Raw genomic sequence first — 16,403 nt, 5'->3', positions numbered from 1 at the left:
TTTAATTTCATAGCTGCAGTCACCATCTGCAGTGATTTTGGAGCCCCCCAAAATAGTCTCTCACTGTTTCCCCATCTATTTGCCATGATTTGATGGGACCAGATGCCACAATCTTAGTTTTTTGAATGTTGAGTTTTCAGCCAACTTTTTCACTCTCCTCTTTCACTTTCATCAAGAGGCTCTTTAGTTCTTCTTCGCTTTCTGCCATAGTGGTGGTGTCATCTGCATATATGAGGTTATTGATATTTCTCCTGGCAATCTTGATTCCAGCTTGTGCTTCATCCAGTCCACCATTTCTCATGATATTCTCTGCATGTAAGTTAAATAAGCAGGGTGACAATATACAGCTTTGACATACTCCTTTCCAAATAGATTCAAGGGATTAGACCTGATAGACAGACTGCCGGAAGAACTATGGACGGAGGTTCGTGACACGTACAGGAGACAGGGATCAAGACCATCCTCAAGAAAAAGAAATGCAAAAAGGCAAAATGGTTGTCTGAGGAGGCTTTAGAAATAGCTGAGAAAAGAAGTGAAAGGCAAAGGAGGAAAGGAAAGATATACTCATTTGAATGCAGAGTTCCAAAGAATAGCAAGGAGAGATAAGAAAGCCTTCCTCAGTGATCAATGCAAAAAAATAGAGGAAAACAATAGAATGGGAAAGCCTAGAGATCTCTTCAAGAAAATTAGAGATACCAAGCGAACATTTCATGCAAAGATGGGATCAATAAAGGAGAGAAATGGTATGGACCTAACAGAAGCAGAAGATATTAAGAAGAGGTGGCAAGAATATACAAAAGAACTATACAAAAAAGATCTGCACGACCCAGATAATCATGATGGTGTGATCACTCACCTAGAGCCAGACATCCTGGAATGTGAAGTCAAGTGGGCCTTAGGAAGCACCACTACGGTCTATGGCCATACCACCCTGAACGCGCCCGATCTCATCTGATCTCGGAAGCTAAGCAGGGTCGGGCCTGATTAGTATTTGGATAGGAGGAAGCATCACTACGAACAAAGCTAGTGGAGGTGATGGAATTCCAGTTGAGCTATTTCAAATCCTCAAAGATGATGCTGTGAAAGTGCTGCACTCAATATGCCAGCAAATTTGGAAAACTCAGCAGTGGCCACAGGACTGGAAAAGGTCAGTTTTCATGCCAATCCCAAAGAAAGGCAATGCCAAAGAATGCTCAAACTACCGCACAATTGCACTCATCTCACACGCTAGTAAAGTAATGCTCAAAATTCTCCAAGCCAGGCTTCAACAATACGTGAACCATGAACTTCCAGATGTTAAGCTGGTTTTAGAAAAGGCAGAGGAACCAGAGGTCAAATTGCCAACATCTGTGGGATCATTGAAAAAGCAAGAGAGTGCCAAAAAAATCTACTTCTGCTATATTGACTATGCCAAAGCCTTTGACTGTGTGGATCACAACAAACTGGAAAATTCTTAAAGAGATGGGAGTATCAGACCACCTGACCTACCTCTTGAGAAACCTGTATGCAATTCAAGAAGCAACAGTTAGAGCTGGACATGGAACAACAGACTGACTTCTGCACTTCCTACCTAACTGGGATATTGACAGCACTGCCTCAAAGGGCTGACGAGGTTAAAACAACTGCACAAACATAAAGCAAGCACTGGGTATTGTGAGTGGACCTTACTACCACTAACCTTGTTAACCAGGCTGCAGAGACACTGGATGCTGGCAATTTCAAGCACTTAAGGCAAAGAAGTCAAGGCTGGGATTCCACTGGGGAAGGGAGCTGACAGGAGCCACAAAATCCTGGTCCAGCCAGAAAATCTTGTGCCACCGAATGAGGAGTTCACGTGGAAGAGGCCACCACCTCAGGCCTCGGGTGAGGAGAGAGGCTTGAGCAATGAGAGCCCCCGGCCCTGTGCCGGCATGGATGTGGGGCTTGAAGGGCAGCATCACCCCGGCAGTGTGGCAGCTGGGGGCCCATAAGCGAATGAAGAAACCATCCCTTAAGCCCAAAGGGGACCAGCAGAGCCACTGTGAATCCCTCCAGTGACACAGCCACAGTCCTGGGCTGAGTCTTTAAGCAGAGAAATCACACAGAGTACCGAGCAGGACAAACAAAAACACTTCCATTCCTGGACCTATCCTGGCCAGAGCTATCAGAGAGGAAACACAGAGAGGAGCAGACTTCTCGCAGGAGGGAATGCCTGAAGACAAGGAAATCGAGTCTCCCATGTGCTGAGTGGACAGACCTGTCAGCTTGGGATTCTCTACCATCATTCAAGAGCCAGGGAGAAACAGGGATGATGGGAGGCACAGACAAGCTGAGAGAGCATCTCACCCACAAACCCCAAATCCAAACACACTAACAGAGGCAGGAAAGAACCTGGAAAGGCTAAAAGAGGCAGGAAAGGCCGCTGAGGAGCATGAGATGCAAGAGGCAGTGTTAGCTAGAGAAGGAAAAATCAGAAGGGGGCTGGGAGAGTCCCACAGTCGTGTCCGACTCTTTGTGATCTCGTGGACTGTAGCCCACCAGGCTCCTCTGTCCGTGGGATTTTCCAGGCAAGAATACTGGAGTGGGTTGCCATTCCCTTCTCCAGGGCGTCCTCCCCACCCAGGGATTGAATCCGGGTCTCCTGCATTGTAGGCAGATTCTTTACTGTCTAAGCCACCAGGGAAGCCTCCCAACCTTCCGCAACCCAGCCCCGAGAGTTGCCTTCAGTTGTGAGTGGAGGGCTCCCCTTCCCTGAGGTTCCAGAGCAAGAGCTGCCTTCTCCCTGGGCTCCAGGGACAGCCCCCGCTTTCTCAGGAACCTGATTCTATCAATGACTTTCTCTCCCCCATATGTCACTGCTTTAAATCTAACTTTCAGTTGTTTAACAAAATATTACATGTATAAATTCCCTTCTAATTTATAAGGAAAACTAGCAGTGCCTGCCCCCCACCCCCACCAGTCCTGAACCACCTTCAGATCTCTGAGCTGGCGTGTCTGGTATTTATCTCCCTATTTTTAATAAGCTGTGCCAGGGGACCTTGGGACAAGGCATCACTTTCTCGGCATGGCTCTTGGCCATTTGCCATGTGATAATCCTGCCTTCATCTGCGAAGAAGACAGACTTGACCAACTGTCCCCATGACCCAACGTGGTTGTTTCTGGAACATGAAGCCACAACTTTGGCCCACGCGATTCCCAAGAGATAATTTATGTAAGTTACAAGTGAGATGTTTTGAAACACTTTTATATCTCATTCTGTCCCATGGAATTTACCCATGCTTATTACTTATCCATTCAAGAACAAAATAAGCCACCCCTGGGAGGGATTGGGGGCAGGAAGAGAAGGGGACAACAGAGGATGAGATGGCTGGATGGCATCACCAACTCGATGGACATGAGTTTGAGTGAACTCCGGGAGTTGATGATGGGCAGGGAGCCCGGTGTGCTGCGATTCATGGGGTCGCAAAGAGTTGGACACGACTGAGAGACTGAACTGAACGGGACTGAAGTGCAAGCCCACGATGACCTGAATGACGTTCACGTGGAAAAGTCAGGTTGGTAGGAAGCAGGCCATCCCACCTATGGGGAAGCAGGGACACCTGTACGTGCTTGACCCTAGGGGTGAAGGGTCTAGAATGTGAACGAGCCTTTCCCCGTAACAGGGGGTAAGAGTGGGATTTACAGGTGAGGGAATGGGTGGGGTGTGGTCACTGCTTCAACTTTGGGGGAAAAAAAAGAGAAAATTTCACCATCAGAAGGCTGAGAAATCAGCAGAGGTAATATCTGATTATTACTTAATATTATCTTGATACAAAAACCTTGTTGAAAAACCTTTTGCTTCATAATCCATCTCTAGGGAGCTCTAAATCTTTCACTCATTGCCTTATTTAAAAAAATAAAAAGCTAAAAGAAATAACAGCCAATTAAACAAAAACAAAAAACAATCAATCAAGTTAGGGCCTGAAAAGGAGAAAGGCTGCTCCTAACTGTGGCTCCAAAATATTCCTAAAGCGTATCCTTACGTTACTTTTTTATTACTTTATCAATTTAGGACACGACTTCGATTATGGTAGATAACAATTTAGTTCTTTGACTTGCCAATATCCCAATTACATCACAGTTTTTGTTAAATGAGTAGGTGGTGTTTGTCATTATCGTGTAAATTGTGTCTGCTGAGCTGCTCAGTACACTCCAACCACATTTCCTTTCTTGAACGTTTTGCTTCTTCCTGGAATTTGTAGGCTTTTCATTTTATCATTTGCTTAATTTTATTGCCTATTGCTTATTATTTTCTAAGACTCCAGTTTCTCAGACTCACAGACATAGAGAACAGACTTGTAGTTGCCAGGGCGGGGCAAGGTGGAGGAAAAACAGGCTGGGAGTTTGGGATCAGCAGATACAAACTACTGCGTATAGAATGGATGAGAAAGGGCTTCCCAGGTGGCACTTAGTGGTGAAGAACTCACCTGCCAATGCAGGAGACATAAGAGACTCAGGTTCGATCCCTGGGGTCGGGAAGATCCCCTGGAGGAGGGCATGGCAACCCACTCCAGTGTTCTTGCCTGGAGAATCCCATGGACAGAGGAGCCTGGCGGGCTACAGTCCACAGGGTTGCAAAGAGTCGGGCACAACGGAAGTGACTTAGCACGCACGCACACACAGACTTTACAGCACAGAGAGCTATAGTCAAAATCTTATGATAAACCATAATGGAAAAGAATATGAAAAAGAATATGTGTGTGTGTGTGTGTGTGTGTAATTGAGTTACTTCACAGTACAGCAGAAACAGGGTTGCAAAGAGTCGAGCACAACGGAAGTGACTTAGCACGAACGCACACACACACAGACTTTACAGCACAGAGAGCTAAAGTCAAAATCTTATGATAAACCATAATGGAAAAGAATATGAAAAAGAATATGTGTGTGTGTGTGTGTGTGTGTGTGTGTAATTGAGTTACTTCGCAGTACAGCAGAAATTAACACAACAATGTAAATCAACTATACTTCAATAAAATCAATGAAAGACTCCGGTTTCCTGGTAAAAATCTCTTATCCACACAAGCATTAGATACCTGCTGTTCCCTCCCCCTTCCCTTTCATTCTGGCAACCTCTCTGTTCCAGAGCCAGCCCCTCCTCTCCTGCTAGGCTCTCTAGGTCTGTAGCAGAGCCAGTAACCCAGAACCTCTCCATGTTTCCAGCAGGTTCCCTTTTGTTGGAAAGATGATGTGTCGAGAACCTGCCTGTCTGAAAATATAATTAGTCTATGGCTACACTTGATTTGTAGTGGTGGACACAGAATTCCAGGTTAGAATGATTTTTTCCCTAAGATTTTAAAAGGCACTATTCTATCATATTCCAGCTATAGGCGCTGCTTTGAGAAGCCCAATAGGACTGATTCCCAGGCCTCTGCACATGACCTTCGTTCTTAGTTCTGGTATCTTCTCTTTTTGTGTCATTGTCAGATTTTTTAAAATTTGAGGGTAACTGCTTTACAATGTCGTGTTGGTCTCTGCCTTACAACGACTGAAATCCGTCACCTATATACACACACACATCTCCCCTCCCCCCTGAGCCTCCCTCCCGCTCTAGCCACCACTCCCTCCCGCCCCGCCACTCTAGCTGGTCACAGGTGCCAGGCAGGGCTCCCTGTGTTAGAGCAGCTTCCGTGGTTATCTGTTTTCACTGGTCTTGTGTTCCCTTCCTCCATGCTGGCGGGCCTGCCCTGCGGGGCTATTTTTATTCCTTCTACTGGGTCACTGGCAGGCCCTTCTGATTTGGAGACTCGTGTCCTGCAGTTCTGAGAGACTCATCCGTGTCATTTGTTTAACAATTTTCTCTGGTCTACTTCCTCTCTTTTGGAACTCCTATTAATCAGAGGTTGGACATCCTGGATTGATTTTCTCAATTTCCTATTTTTTCCCCCCTACTGTCCAATTCATTGTATGTGTGTTATTCTTTCTGAAAGGTTTGATTTTATATTCTGACTCTTCTGGACTTTTTTTTTTCCATCCTAATTTTAAAGTTTATTTTAACAAGTGGTATCATATTCCTGTTTCAAAGATACAGCTACCTTCTCTTACCTGAGGATATTTATGAAAGCTTTTAATTTTTACAGTATTTTTATCCTACGCGTTATCTGTTGCCTCTGATTTCTTTCAGTTTTCCTTTTATTTTGGGCTCTGTCTGCTATGCTGGACAATTTCTGCAAATGTCTGGTGGTTTGGGGCTGTCAATTTCTATTTTAAAGTAAGGTACCAAAATGCTGACTAAGAGTTCTGTGCAAATACCCAGGCCTTGCTGACTGGGGGCCTTCACATGAGGACAATCAGTGGGGTGGCTGGGGAGGTTTTTTTTTACTGTTGTTGTTCAGTTGCTCAGTCATGTCTGTCTCTTTGTGACCCCATGGACCACAGCACACCAGGCTTCCCTGTCCTTCACTATCTCCCGGGGCTTGCTCAAACTTATGTCCACTGAGTCAGTGATGGGCTGTTTTTTACTGAGATCGCCCTAAATGTTACGCTCTGCCAGGTTCCCGTGGATTGCTGCTTAAGGAGTGGGGGGCGAGAAAGAGGAGATGGCCACACTGGGAAAGGCTCGGGCAGGCCCGGGGCTCAGAGTACAGATACCGTCTGGGCCCAGTGCCTGGGCTCCCTGGGGGAGGGTGTCAGCAGCTGAATTTCTGCCCAGACTGCACATCCTTGTGGGGCTAGAGCAGCTGCAAACGGGCAGGGAGAGGACCTCAGGTCTGACTGCTCTGAATCTAGACCTTGAATTAATGCCTCTGTCTCCACCTGCCCCTGGCCCTCCACAATACCTGCAGATCTCACACCGGGACCCTTCCTGGGGCTACACAGGGCACAGGTCTCCCTCCTGACCACTGCTCTTTCCGCAGGCTTTCTGCCCCTCTCCAGGCCCACACTTAACTCCCCTCTGCTAAGTCAGGCCCTCCTGCCTCTACCTTCTCTCCTGTAGTCTGGTCTCCTCTCCCATTCTCTCACAGGTTGGCAACATCTGGATTCTTTGGCTGTCATTTCAGTGGGGTTTCTTTGGGGCTGAGAGAGAGGCAGGTTAACATGTATATGTTCAACTTGCCACATTAATCAAAAGCCTCTTTAATTGCCCCTTTGTCATTGGCTCCTTCTCATCAGCATCAAAAAGTGTTTTTATTGTATTCTACTGCAGTAAAAACATTTCACATGAGATCTACCCTCTTAGCATGTTTTTAAGGGGATGTTACCTTCCTGTTGACTACAATTCATCATCATTAAAACCATCTCAAGTTTCTCCAACATTAAGGAAACTGAGAAGTTTTTTTTAAATTAAACTTTTTATTTGGGAGCATAGCCAATTAACAATGCTGTGACAGTTTCAGCTGAACAGTGAAGGGACTCAGCCACACACACACATGCATCTGTCCTTCCCCCACCCATCCAGGCTGCCACATAACACTGAGCCAAGAGCACCGTGCTCCATTTTAAACATAGTGTGTACATGGACATTCCAAACTCCCTAACCATCCCTTTCCCTGTCTTTTCATGGACATTCCAAACTCTCTAACCATCCCTTTCCCTGTCTGTTTTTTTTTTTTAAATCACCTCTCTGTATTTATTTATCTGGCCAACTAGATCAAACCCAGGCCCTTGGCAGTGAGAGCTCAACAGTCCTCACTGCTGAACTACTAAGGAATTCCACTCCCTTTTTTAAAAATAATAATATCATCAGTGATAAGTCATGTTTTTTTGTTTCCTTTCCTTTTGCCACACTGCACAGCTCGCAGGATCTTCATTTCCTGACCAGACAAACTCAGGCCCTGGCAGTGAAAGTGCTAAGTCCTAACCACTGAACCACCAGGGAATTCTCTACTGCAGTCTCTTTTCCTTCTGAGCCAAACTTCTTGGAATAGTTGCTCAGTTCTCACCTTTCCCTCAACATCCCTGAGTTTATCTTCTGTCATGTTCCTTCTGCCCTCATCAATCTACTGAAGCCGTTCTTGCAAAGGATACCCCCATTGATAGATCCAATGGCCACTACCTAGTCCTCACCTCACTTGACTCTTAGTAAGTCTGACATCGTGTGTGCTCACTCCTTCTCGGAACGCTCATCCCTTGGAGCTTTTGACCCTGTACCTCTCTGCAGTGGGCTGCACATTGCTTAGCGGGGCTTGTGTGGTACAGACTATGCTTTCCACGCCAGCTTCACCTCTTGCCATGCCATATTGAAGTTCTAGGCTACAATGCATGCGTGTGTGCATGCATGCTAAGTCACTTCAGTAGTGAGCAACTCTGTGTGACCCCATGGACTATAGCCCGCTGGGATTCTCTATCCATATATCTTCCAGCCAAGAAGACTGGAGTGGGTGGCCATGTCCCTCTCCAGGGCTACAATGCATCAAATTTCTTTCAGCTTCTAGATCAAGCCATGTCCTGTTTTTCTTCTGGTCTCTGTACTTCCCATTCATTTTTATCTGGCCAAATTCTGCAAATTCCTTATGTCTGTGTTAAATGTCTCTCCTTGTATTCCCGCTACCAGCAAGTTCACTGAACGGTACTGTAACTGCCTGCTCCCTTGTGAAGTTCATGAGGACAAAACTCTCATCTATCCTTTACCTTCTTCAAAGCTGTGTCACGAGAGCTTCCACGATGGCTAGTGCATGGGAGGCATCCAATAAATGTCAGTTGAGCGAATGAATAAAGACACAATCGCGAGAGGGAAAGAATCAAATACCTCCAGAAAGACACTTTCTCATATTTTCTCTTTAACGAGCCAGCAGAGCAAGTGAATTTGCTCTACAGAAAAAGACCTGACACCCTAACCTAAAATCTTTGGCTGCCCTTTTCTCCTATCCAGTCAGCATATCTGACAGATGCTCACCATTTTTGTTATAAAAATAACTAAATGCAGAGTCAGGATATCAGAGCATCAGTAAAGCAGCTCCACAGGCTCAGCAAAGGCCAACGGTCTCCATGTTTCAGTATATTTAAAACTTCTATATAGATATACCGTTGGGTTTTGAAGTGCTGTGAGAGTGACAATGTCTTATTCTGGTGGTTTTGGTGTAATCTGCGTCACATGCTAAAACAGGCCTTTTAAAAGACAGAAGCATTTCTGAAAAAGAGGCAGATGAGCTCTGTTGATAGAATCCATTAGGCTGCTCAAACCATGAGTGTGGTAGACTCCAAAGAGGAAAAACAAATCCCAGCTCAAGCAAACTGGATTTCTAGCCTTCAATTGTCATTTAATGACTGTAAGTCAAGCTCTCAACACTTCAATGTCCCAAACACCTTCACTGTCACGCTGATAATGCTTATACCTGGGCAAGTATCTTCTTCTTTAGGGCATGATGACACATCTTTCAAGGCATGCTGACATTTAGTTACTTTGAATTGTCTCTAATATTTGACCACATTTAGCCTGGAGAATCCCACGGACTGAGAAGTCTGACAGACTACAGTCAAAGGGTCACAAAGAGTTGGACACAACTGAAGAGATTTAGCACACATACACAGCCACAACTGTAGAAAACCTGCTTAGCTGCAAAGAGATGTTAAAGTTATGACCAACCTAGACAGCAACATTGAAAAGCAGAGACATTACTTTGTCAACAAAGGTCTATCTAGTCAAGGCTATGGTTTTTCCAGTGGTCATGTATGGATGTGAGAGTTGGACTATAAAGAAAGTTGAGCACAGAAGAATTGATGCTTTTGAACTGTGGTGTTGGAGAAGCCTCTTGAGAGTCCCTTGGACTGCAAGGAGATCCAACCAGTACATCCTAAAGGAGATAAGTCCTGGGTGTTCATTGGAAGCACTGATGTTGAAGATGAAATTCCAATACTTTGGCCACCTGATGCAAAGAGCTGACTTATTTGAAAAGACCCTGATGCTGGGAAAGATTGAGGGCAGGAGGAGAAGGGGATGACAGAGGATGAGATGGTTGGATGGCATCACCAACACAATGGACATGGGTTTGGGTAGACTCCAGGAGTTGGTGACGGACAGGGAGGCCTGGCGTGCTGCGGTTCGTGGGGTTGCAAAGAATCAGACACGACTGAGCAACTGAACTGAACTGATAATAAACACCTTGCTAGATACTACATTCCCAGCTGGAAAAACCTAGAAAGAACTCTGCAGTTAAGTCTAGTCTCTTGATAATGAACCACCATGTGGGAAAAAAAAAAAATTCTGAGCTCAGAAGGAAGAAAGGAAAGGTGTTGTGATGAATTTTGTCTCAATAGATATTTATTTCTACTGTGTTTGACTCTCTGCCCCCAAAGAGAATTCATACATTTATAACTGAAAAATGTAAAATATAACTCTTCATAAACAAAAACAGTCTCGCCATAAACAGATGCTCTAATGCAGAGGAAGAGAGTGAGAAAGGAGGGCAAGACACTCCTGGGCTTGTCTTCTCCCAGAAAGACCCAACAGCAATTCAAAGACGACCCTAGACAGGGTTTACTGGAATAGGGGTCCTCCAGGACAAAAAGCGCAAGGAAGGAACTAGTCCAAGACAGAGACGCTGCCCCAGTACAACCAAAACCCTGAGTACGGCAGGTACACCGCGGCAGCCGCCATGACCTCCTCCTCTGGGCCGGACTCTGGGAAAAGTAAACTTCTGCCCCTGCACTCCTGCTGGGGTTCGGTTTAACCATTTTCACTTGTATTTAAATGTCAGAGAGCATGGAATTCACCCAGGACACCCACTCCCTCCTCCCATCACCATCAGATACACCTTCCCTGAAAGGCTGGCAGGAAACCCCTCATCCAGTTGATAATGCGTGTCCTGGACAGACTATGAGCCAAGTATTTGCCCAAATGTTCACACTGTTCCTTCCATCCTTTACTTCAAAAATTAAACCACCTATATGAAAATACATGCTAAAAATCTTGCTGATGAGTACACTGGACCCAGTCACTCCTTGGGTTTTAGTGAAAAGGAGCAGACAAATGAGTGATTAACTCAAAGCATCATATGGTTGACTTTTTCTCCACCACTGAGCCCTTCTTAACTTTCAAAACCACAATCACTATGAACCTTACACTGTAATATCATGTGACATAGGCTGCTTCCTTTGGCCAGACTCCTCCTCCTTCCCCAGGTACCTGCCTGACTCCGACCTGGCTTCTCAGCTAGCTTGGACACCGCCTCCCGCAACAACCTTTCCTTAATGAACTACACCCCTTCCCTAATTTCTCACAACAGTCCTTTTCATACTGAATTAGGTATCCCTCCTTGGGGATCCAAAACTAAACTCTGCTTATGACCTTCACAGGAATAATCACACAGTACTCTGCCTGTATATAGGACACATCTCCCCAACTCATCTTTGAACTTCTCAAAGATCGTTGCTCATCCTTCTATTTCAGTTCATAGCACAGACCAGACATTCTAGTACTCAGCAGACATTCTAAACCATGTGTGAGATGAGTGCATGAATGTATGAACAAACGATGACGTTTAGACTTAGAATTCAGAGATGAATCTTTAGAAAACATTTAGTCCATCCCACTCCATTCAAAGTTTCCTAAACAAGTATTTTCTAAGAGTTATGTTCAACGAAGGATGTACATTTTGCAAATGAAAACAGCATTAAATAAAAGCCTTACCGGCAAAGTTCCAGGTAGAGATGCATCGAAAAAAGATACCAAAGAATTGGGAGGAGCTGCAAAGTGGACTTGAGATCCAGAAAAGAGTTTGGAGTTGGAGGCAATCTGGGCATGAATCTCCAATCCTACCACAGCTGCCCATTCACATTCACTAAAGAGGAAAACATAATGGTTAAGAAGTCATTAGGTTAGATCTATTACCATGCGCGAATTTCTATGAGCTTAAACTGCAAATGTTACTAATACTTCCCACTTGTCCTTTTAACTTATTAAAATTGTATATTCCTCTTAAAGAAATGTGTTATATTGTACTGGGTGACTAAATCAAAAGCAATGCAAAATGAACACCAAGAAGACTGGCAAAGCAAGATTCATTTATAACATGGCATAAGAAAAGTTCACTGTGCAAACACCGTAACAGAAAGGAACAATACGGCATCTGAAAACAATTCAGAAATGGTTATCAGGTGGAGACTGCTTGGCTGACTTTAATGAGAAGCACCATTTTCTAAATTAACTGTCCTTTGTCAGTTAATCAGTACATGATTAACTCAGTACATGAAGAAAGCTGATTTTGTGAACATTTTTAGAATTAACAGAAACATCAGGATTTTACTACTAGAAAAATAATGGTAAATAAATAGTTGTACATCTCATTATTTAAAAAGGAAGGGAAATTCTCAGTCATGTTTTTGAATTCATTTTCTAACAATGGTTTGCAAGTAAAGTAACCATAATAATACAGATAAAATGGATTACTACTAAATGATAATCTTTGGAATTCTGCACAAAGGAAAACATTAAATCATCACAAGTGGCTTTTCCCTGCCCCCTGGTTCCCCAAATCACTTTAAATTCCGGAACACTCAGGTTCCTTTGCAGTTTTAAACTTAACTGCTACCAAATCCAAGAAGCTGCAATAGTGCAGTTTAAATGCTACAATAATCTCTTATCTGGTCACTCCTACTCTGCTGGGTCTGTATGAACATTCCATACACAGGTGTCCCTAGGTTCATCTAACTGTGCTTATTCCATGGGTTATTATCAAACCCATGTATCCTGGGCAATCTGTAGATGGCCTGGTGAACATATACTCTCTCCATATTCTGTCTGTTCCTATCCTGCTCTTCCCTCAAGCAATTTTTTGTATTATCAAATTTTTATTTACATGCATTTGGTTTTGTTTCAATCATTTCAACACATGAAGTTCTGTATTTACAGTACTGGTGAATTCCTTATTTTTAAAGTTTGCAATCACAAATGATAATTGAGAGGAATTAAACTAAGAAATCATCAGAAATCTGCATTCACTAAAACCTTATTCAATGTTTTTTTTGTAGTTTCATGACATAAAGAGAAAAATTATTTTTCACTCACTTTTCACAGTGAAACAACCTAATTTAATGAAAACAACAGAACCAGTGCTTCTGGACATTTCCCCCTCTGTTACAACAGAAAAGCAAAAATAACAGCAACCTATCTCAAATGAAAAAATGAATATTAGACACACGCCTTATGTTTCTGCACTTAAAAAGAAATCATTTAGGTCTTACATAGTGAAATTTAAACAGCTGTTCAGAGAATATTGAGCAAAATAAGCAACAGTCTCTACACAACCAGAGGGAAGATCTCTTATACTGGCTGTATCCTCCTAGGTCTACACACACACGTTCAACAAGAAAGGCCTCCACAGATAAGTGGTGTTTTCTAACTCTAAGCCACCCATCCAGAACTTGTAGGTAAAGGCTCCTTTTTACCATTAAAACACTGCTGGCCCGTAGTTGTGTTAAATTCATGTTAGCTAAATAAGATCCCACTTCTATTGATACTGGGCTGACTACTAGTCAAGGTGACTGAACCACTCTTCTGTCTGTGAAACAGTCAAGAAAACACTTGCTATTTTACACTCGCAAACTACCCAAATAAGGCTATCTGAAGACACTGGTTTTCGTGTGGGGTAGGGGCTAAGACAGCCAGTTTCCTGTCTTTATTTAGGTTTCCGGGCTGCAACATACAGCCCAACACGTTCCCGCCCACCAAAACGTCCAGAGTTAAGGCTGGGCTGTAGTGGGTTATCATCTCCCAAGTCCCGCAGTTCTACCTCAACTTAAGTGGGGAATACTGGTATGAAATAGTATACCCTTTTCTTGGCTTCTGGGCTGTGATGTGGGGCTGCTGAGCCACTGAGCTCTGCCCCCTTTTCCCGTTGGACGTGGACCCAGTCGGAGGCCCTCTTCTGTGGCAAGAACCGCAGCCAACCCAGGCGAAAGCAAAACGCCTTCCAGAACAGAACCAGCGCAACATGGGCGCCGCCATTGTCTCTCCAGAGTCCTGGTCAGGTGACACAGCCTCCCTCTGCCGCAAGGCTCTCTGGGAAACGTAGTTCTAAGAAATTAGATACACCGCGCTAGACACGGACCGGAAGACTACTATTCCCAGAGAGGACTGCGACCGGAAGGCTTCCTGAACCGGGCGGGGAGGGGGCGGGAAGGAGAAATAGCCGGGAGAGTGGGAGGGTTTCTGGGTCGGAAGGTGTGACTCCTCCTAGCGGGGAGTTGGAGAGGTTTGTAGCTGTGAGCACGTGTGAGAGAGAGCGGGCTGTGGCAGAGATCGAAAGGTGAGAAACGTGGCTGGGATTTTATACACCAGTTAACCTGTCGGGCTGAAGTAAATGACCTTGACATCTCCGTAAAGACTTTCTGAACCCCCCCCCCCAACCCAGTTCTTTTTTCTGCTTCGTTTTCCACTTCAGACATCAATGTATGCATAAATGCAAGAAATACTTATTTGCATGCAAATATGCTCGGCATGGTTCTTAGACACTGGGGATTCAGCAGTGATCACGGCAGATACAGCCACTATGTTCACGGAACTTATATTCTTGTTAGACTACACATACAGAGAAGTTAACAAAAATAGGATGCTTTCACATAGACCACAAGGACTACCTTTCAGCACAGCTTCTTGGGAGATTGACAGACCTAGATTGAAACCTCAAGAACATTTAAAAATTTTTTTTTTTTTAATCTTGGCCAGTGTTTGAAAACACTTTCCTTAGATAGAATGGAAACCTTGATAGCAGATAGCATTATCCCAGTGGACTTCTTTTTTTTTTTTTTTCCTGCTTCAAAACGTATCCCCATCTTGAAATGCCCACTGATTTCTTGTATTTGAACATACAATTTAGACTAGCTATTCCACCACTCTCTATTAGATCACCCTATATTAATCCCAGAGAAGGCAAAGGCACCCCACTCAAGTACTCTTGCCTGGATTTTCCAGGACAGAGGAGCCTGGTGGGCTGCAGTCCATGGGGTTGCTAAGAGTCGCACATGACTGAGTGACTTCACTTTCACTTTTCACTTTCATGCATTGGAGAAGGAAATGACAATCCACTCCAGTGTTCTTGCCTGGAGAATCCCAGGGACAGGGGAGCCTGGTGGGCTGCCATCTCTGGGGTCGCACAGAGTTGGACACGACTGAAGTGACTTAGCAGCAGCAGCATATTAATACTCCACATAGTGCTTGTGACTATCTGATGTTTATCTTCCATCTTGAGAATGGGAAATTGGTCTACCTTATTCAACACAGTATTACCAAAGTACAAAGTAGGCCTCTCAGAAATGCTTATTGATTGAAGGAGTGCTATGTGAGGAATGCATTTGACAAAACAATGGAGTACATTCCTTTCAGAGTAGTAGTTGAGTGGGAAGGAGATGAAATAGTGTGATGGTGGAGGCAGAGAGAAATTGACCTCTATGAGATAGATTAGGAAGGTAAGATTGGAGGACTTGGTGATGGATTAAATATAATGGTAGAAGCCTAGGGGAGGGTCAAGTAACTTTTGAATTTCTGGTTTATACAACTGGATGGCCGATGAAATTACTCATTGAGATAAGGAAATTAGAAAACAAACAGGTTTGTCAGAAAATATGACTTTGGTTGCCTTGGAGACATAGGAGAAGTTGAGTAAGCATCATTGATGCCTAACTGGATATTGAACAGGGGGAAAAGCTTCATACTTCATATATGTCACATGGATAGATTTGCAGTTATTGATCAATAACCTGTTGATTGTGTGTGAGCTCAGTAGTGTCTGACTCTTTTCGACCCCATAGACTATAACCCACCAGACTCATCTGTCCCTGGAATTTTCTAGGCAAGAATACTGGAGCGAGTTGCCATTTCCTACTCCAGGGAATCTTCCCCACCCAGGGATTAAACCTGAGTCACGTTGGCAGGAGAATTCCTTACCACTGTGTCACCTGGGAGGCCCAACCTGTTGATTAGACATCTGTAACCTATGGGCTATTTCCATTAGTACTATTGTACAGTTATAATAGTATGCAATTTAATCCAACCAGGTAGGCAGCTTTAATTATTTTCATTAAAATCGTTTAATTTTTCTATCCTTTTTATTTTTTCATCCACTATCAGTGATCTAAGTTGCTATGCTGAAATATGACTGAAAATGAGAGAAATGACAGAGACTGTAAAGTAGAAGTGGAGACTGGTCCCGGAATTTACCCCTAGTCACTTATTGCTCTATCAGGTTCAGATCACTCTTTAGAGCCTTTACTAGTACGTCTCCTCCGAGTTTCCCCCCTCTGCTCTGGGTAAGCTTGCCTTCTCTTTCTTACTCAGCCCTCAGGTTTACCTGGCCCAGCCCTAGGGTCAAGGGAGTTGTCTCTGCTCACATCATGGCTCCACCTTTGATAAGACTGCAGAGGAGAGGGAGCATCCTGTAGCTCAGAAGTGAGAATGGGTATCCTTTAGCCAGAAGGAGAGGGAGACCATTGCTACCTTCCCACTGGTAATT

At 44.1% G+C, this 16,403-nt stretch overlaps 1 protein-coding gene across 2 annotated transcripts in view; it reads right to left on the bottom strand.

The window, feature by feature from the left end:
* Positions 1-13,948, bottom strand: part of GATB (glutamyl-tRNA amidotransferase subunit B) — a 92,536-nt gene extending 78,588 nt beyond the window's left edge. Inside the window, exons 1-2 of one of the 2 annotated variants that reach the window (XM_043484608.1) lie at positions 13,725-13,948; positions 11,585-11,735 (exon numbers count right to left, since the gene is read on the bottom strand). In XM_043484608.1, the coding sequence (XP_043340543.1) occupies positions 11,585-11,735; positions 13,725-13,900 (327 nt within the window). In that variant the 5' untranslated portion in view covers positions 13,901-13,948. The remainder of the gene's footprint in view (positions 1-11,584; positions 11,736-13,724) is intronic. The other variant, XM_043484617.1, reaches the window with a different exon arrangement.
* Between the last annotated feature and the right edge of the window lie 2,455 nt (positions 13,949-16,403).

Source organism: Cervus canadensis, chromosome 1 (genome assembly GCF_019320065.1).
Source record: "Cervus canadensis isolate Bull #8, Minnesota chromosome 1, ASM1932006v1, whole genome shotgun sequence".
Classification (NCBI taxonomy): domain Eukaryota; kingdom Metazoa; phylum Chordata; class Mammalia; order Artiodactyla; family Cervidae; genus Cervus; species Cervus canadensis.
This window is presented reverse-complemented; position numbering and strand designations above follow the sequence as displayed.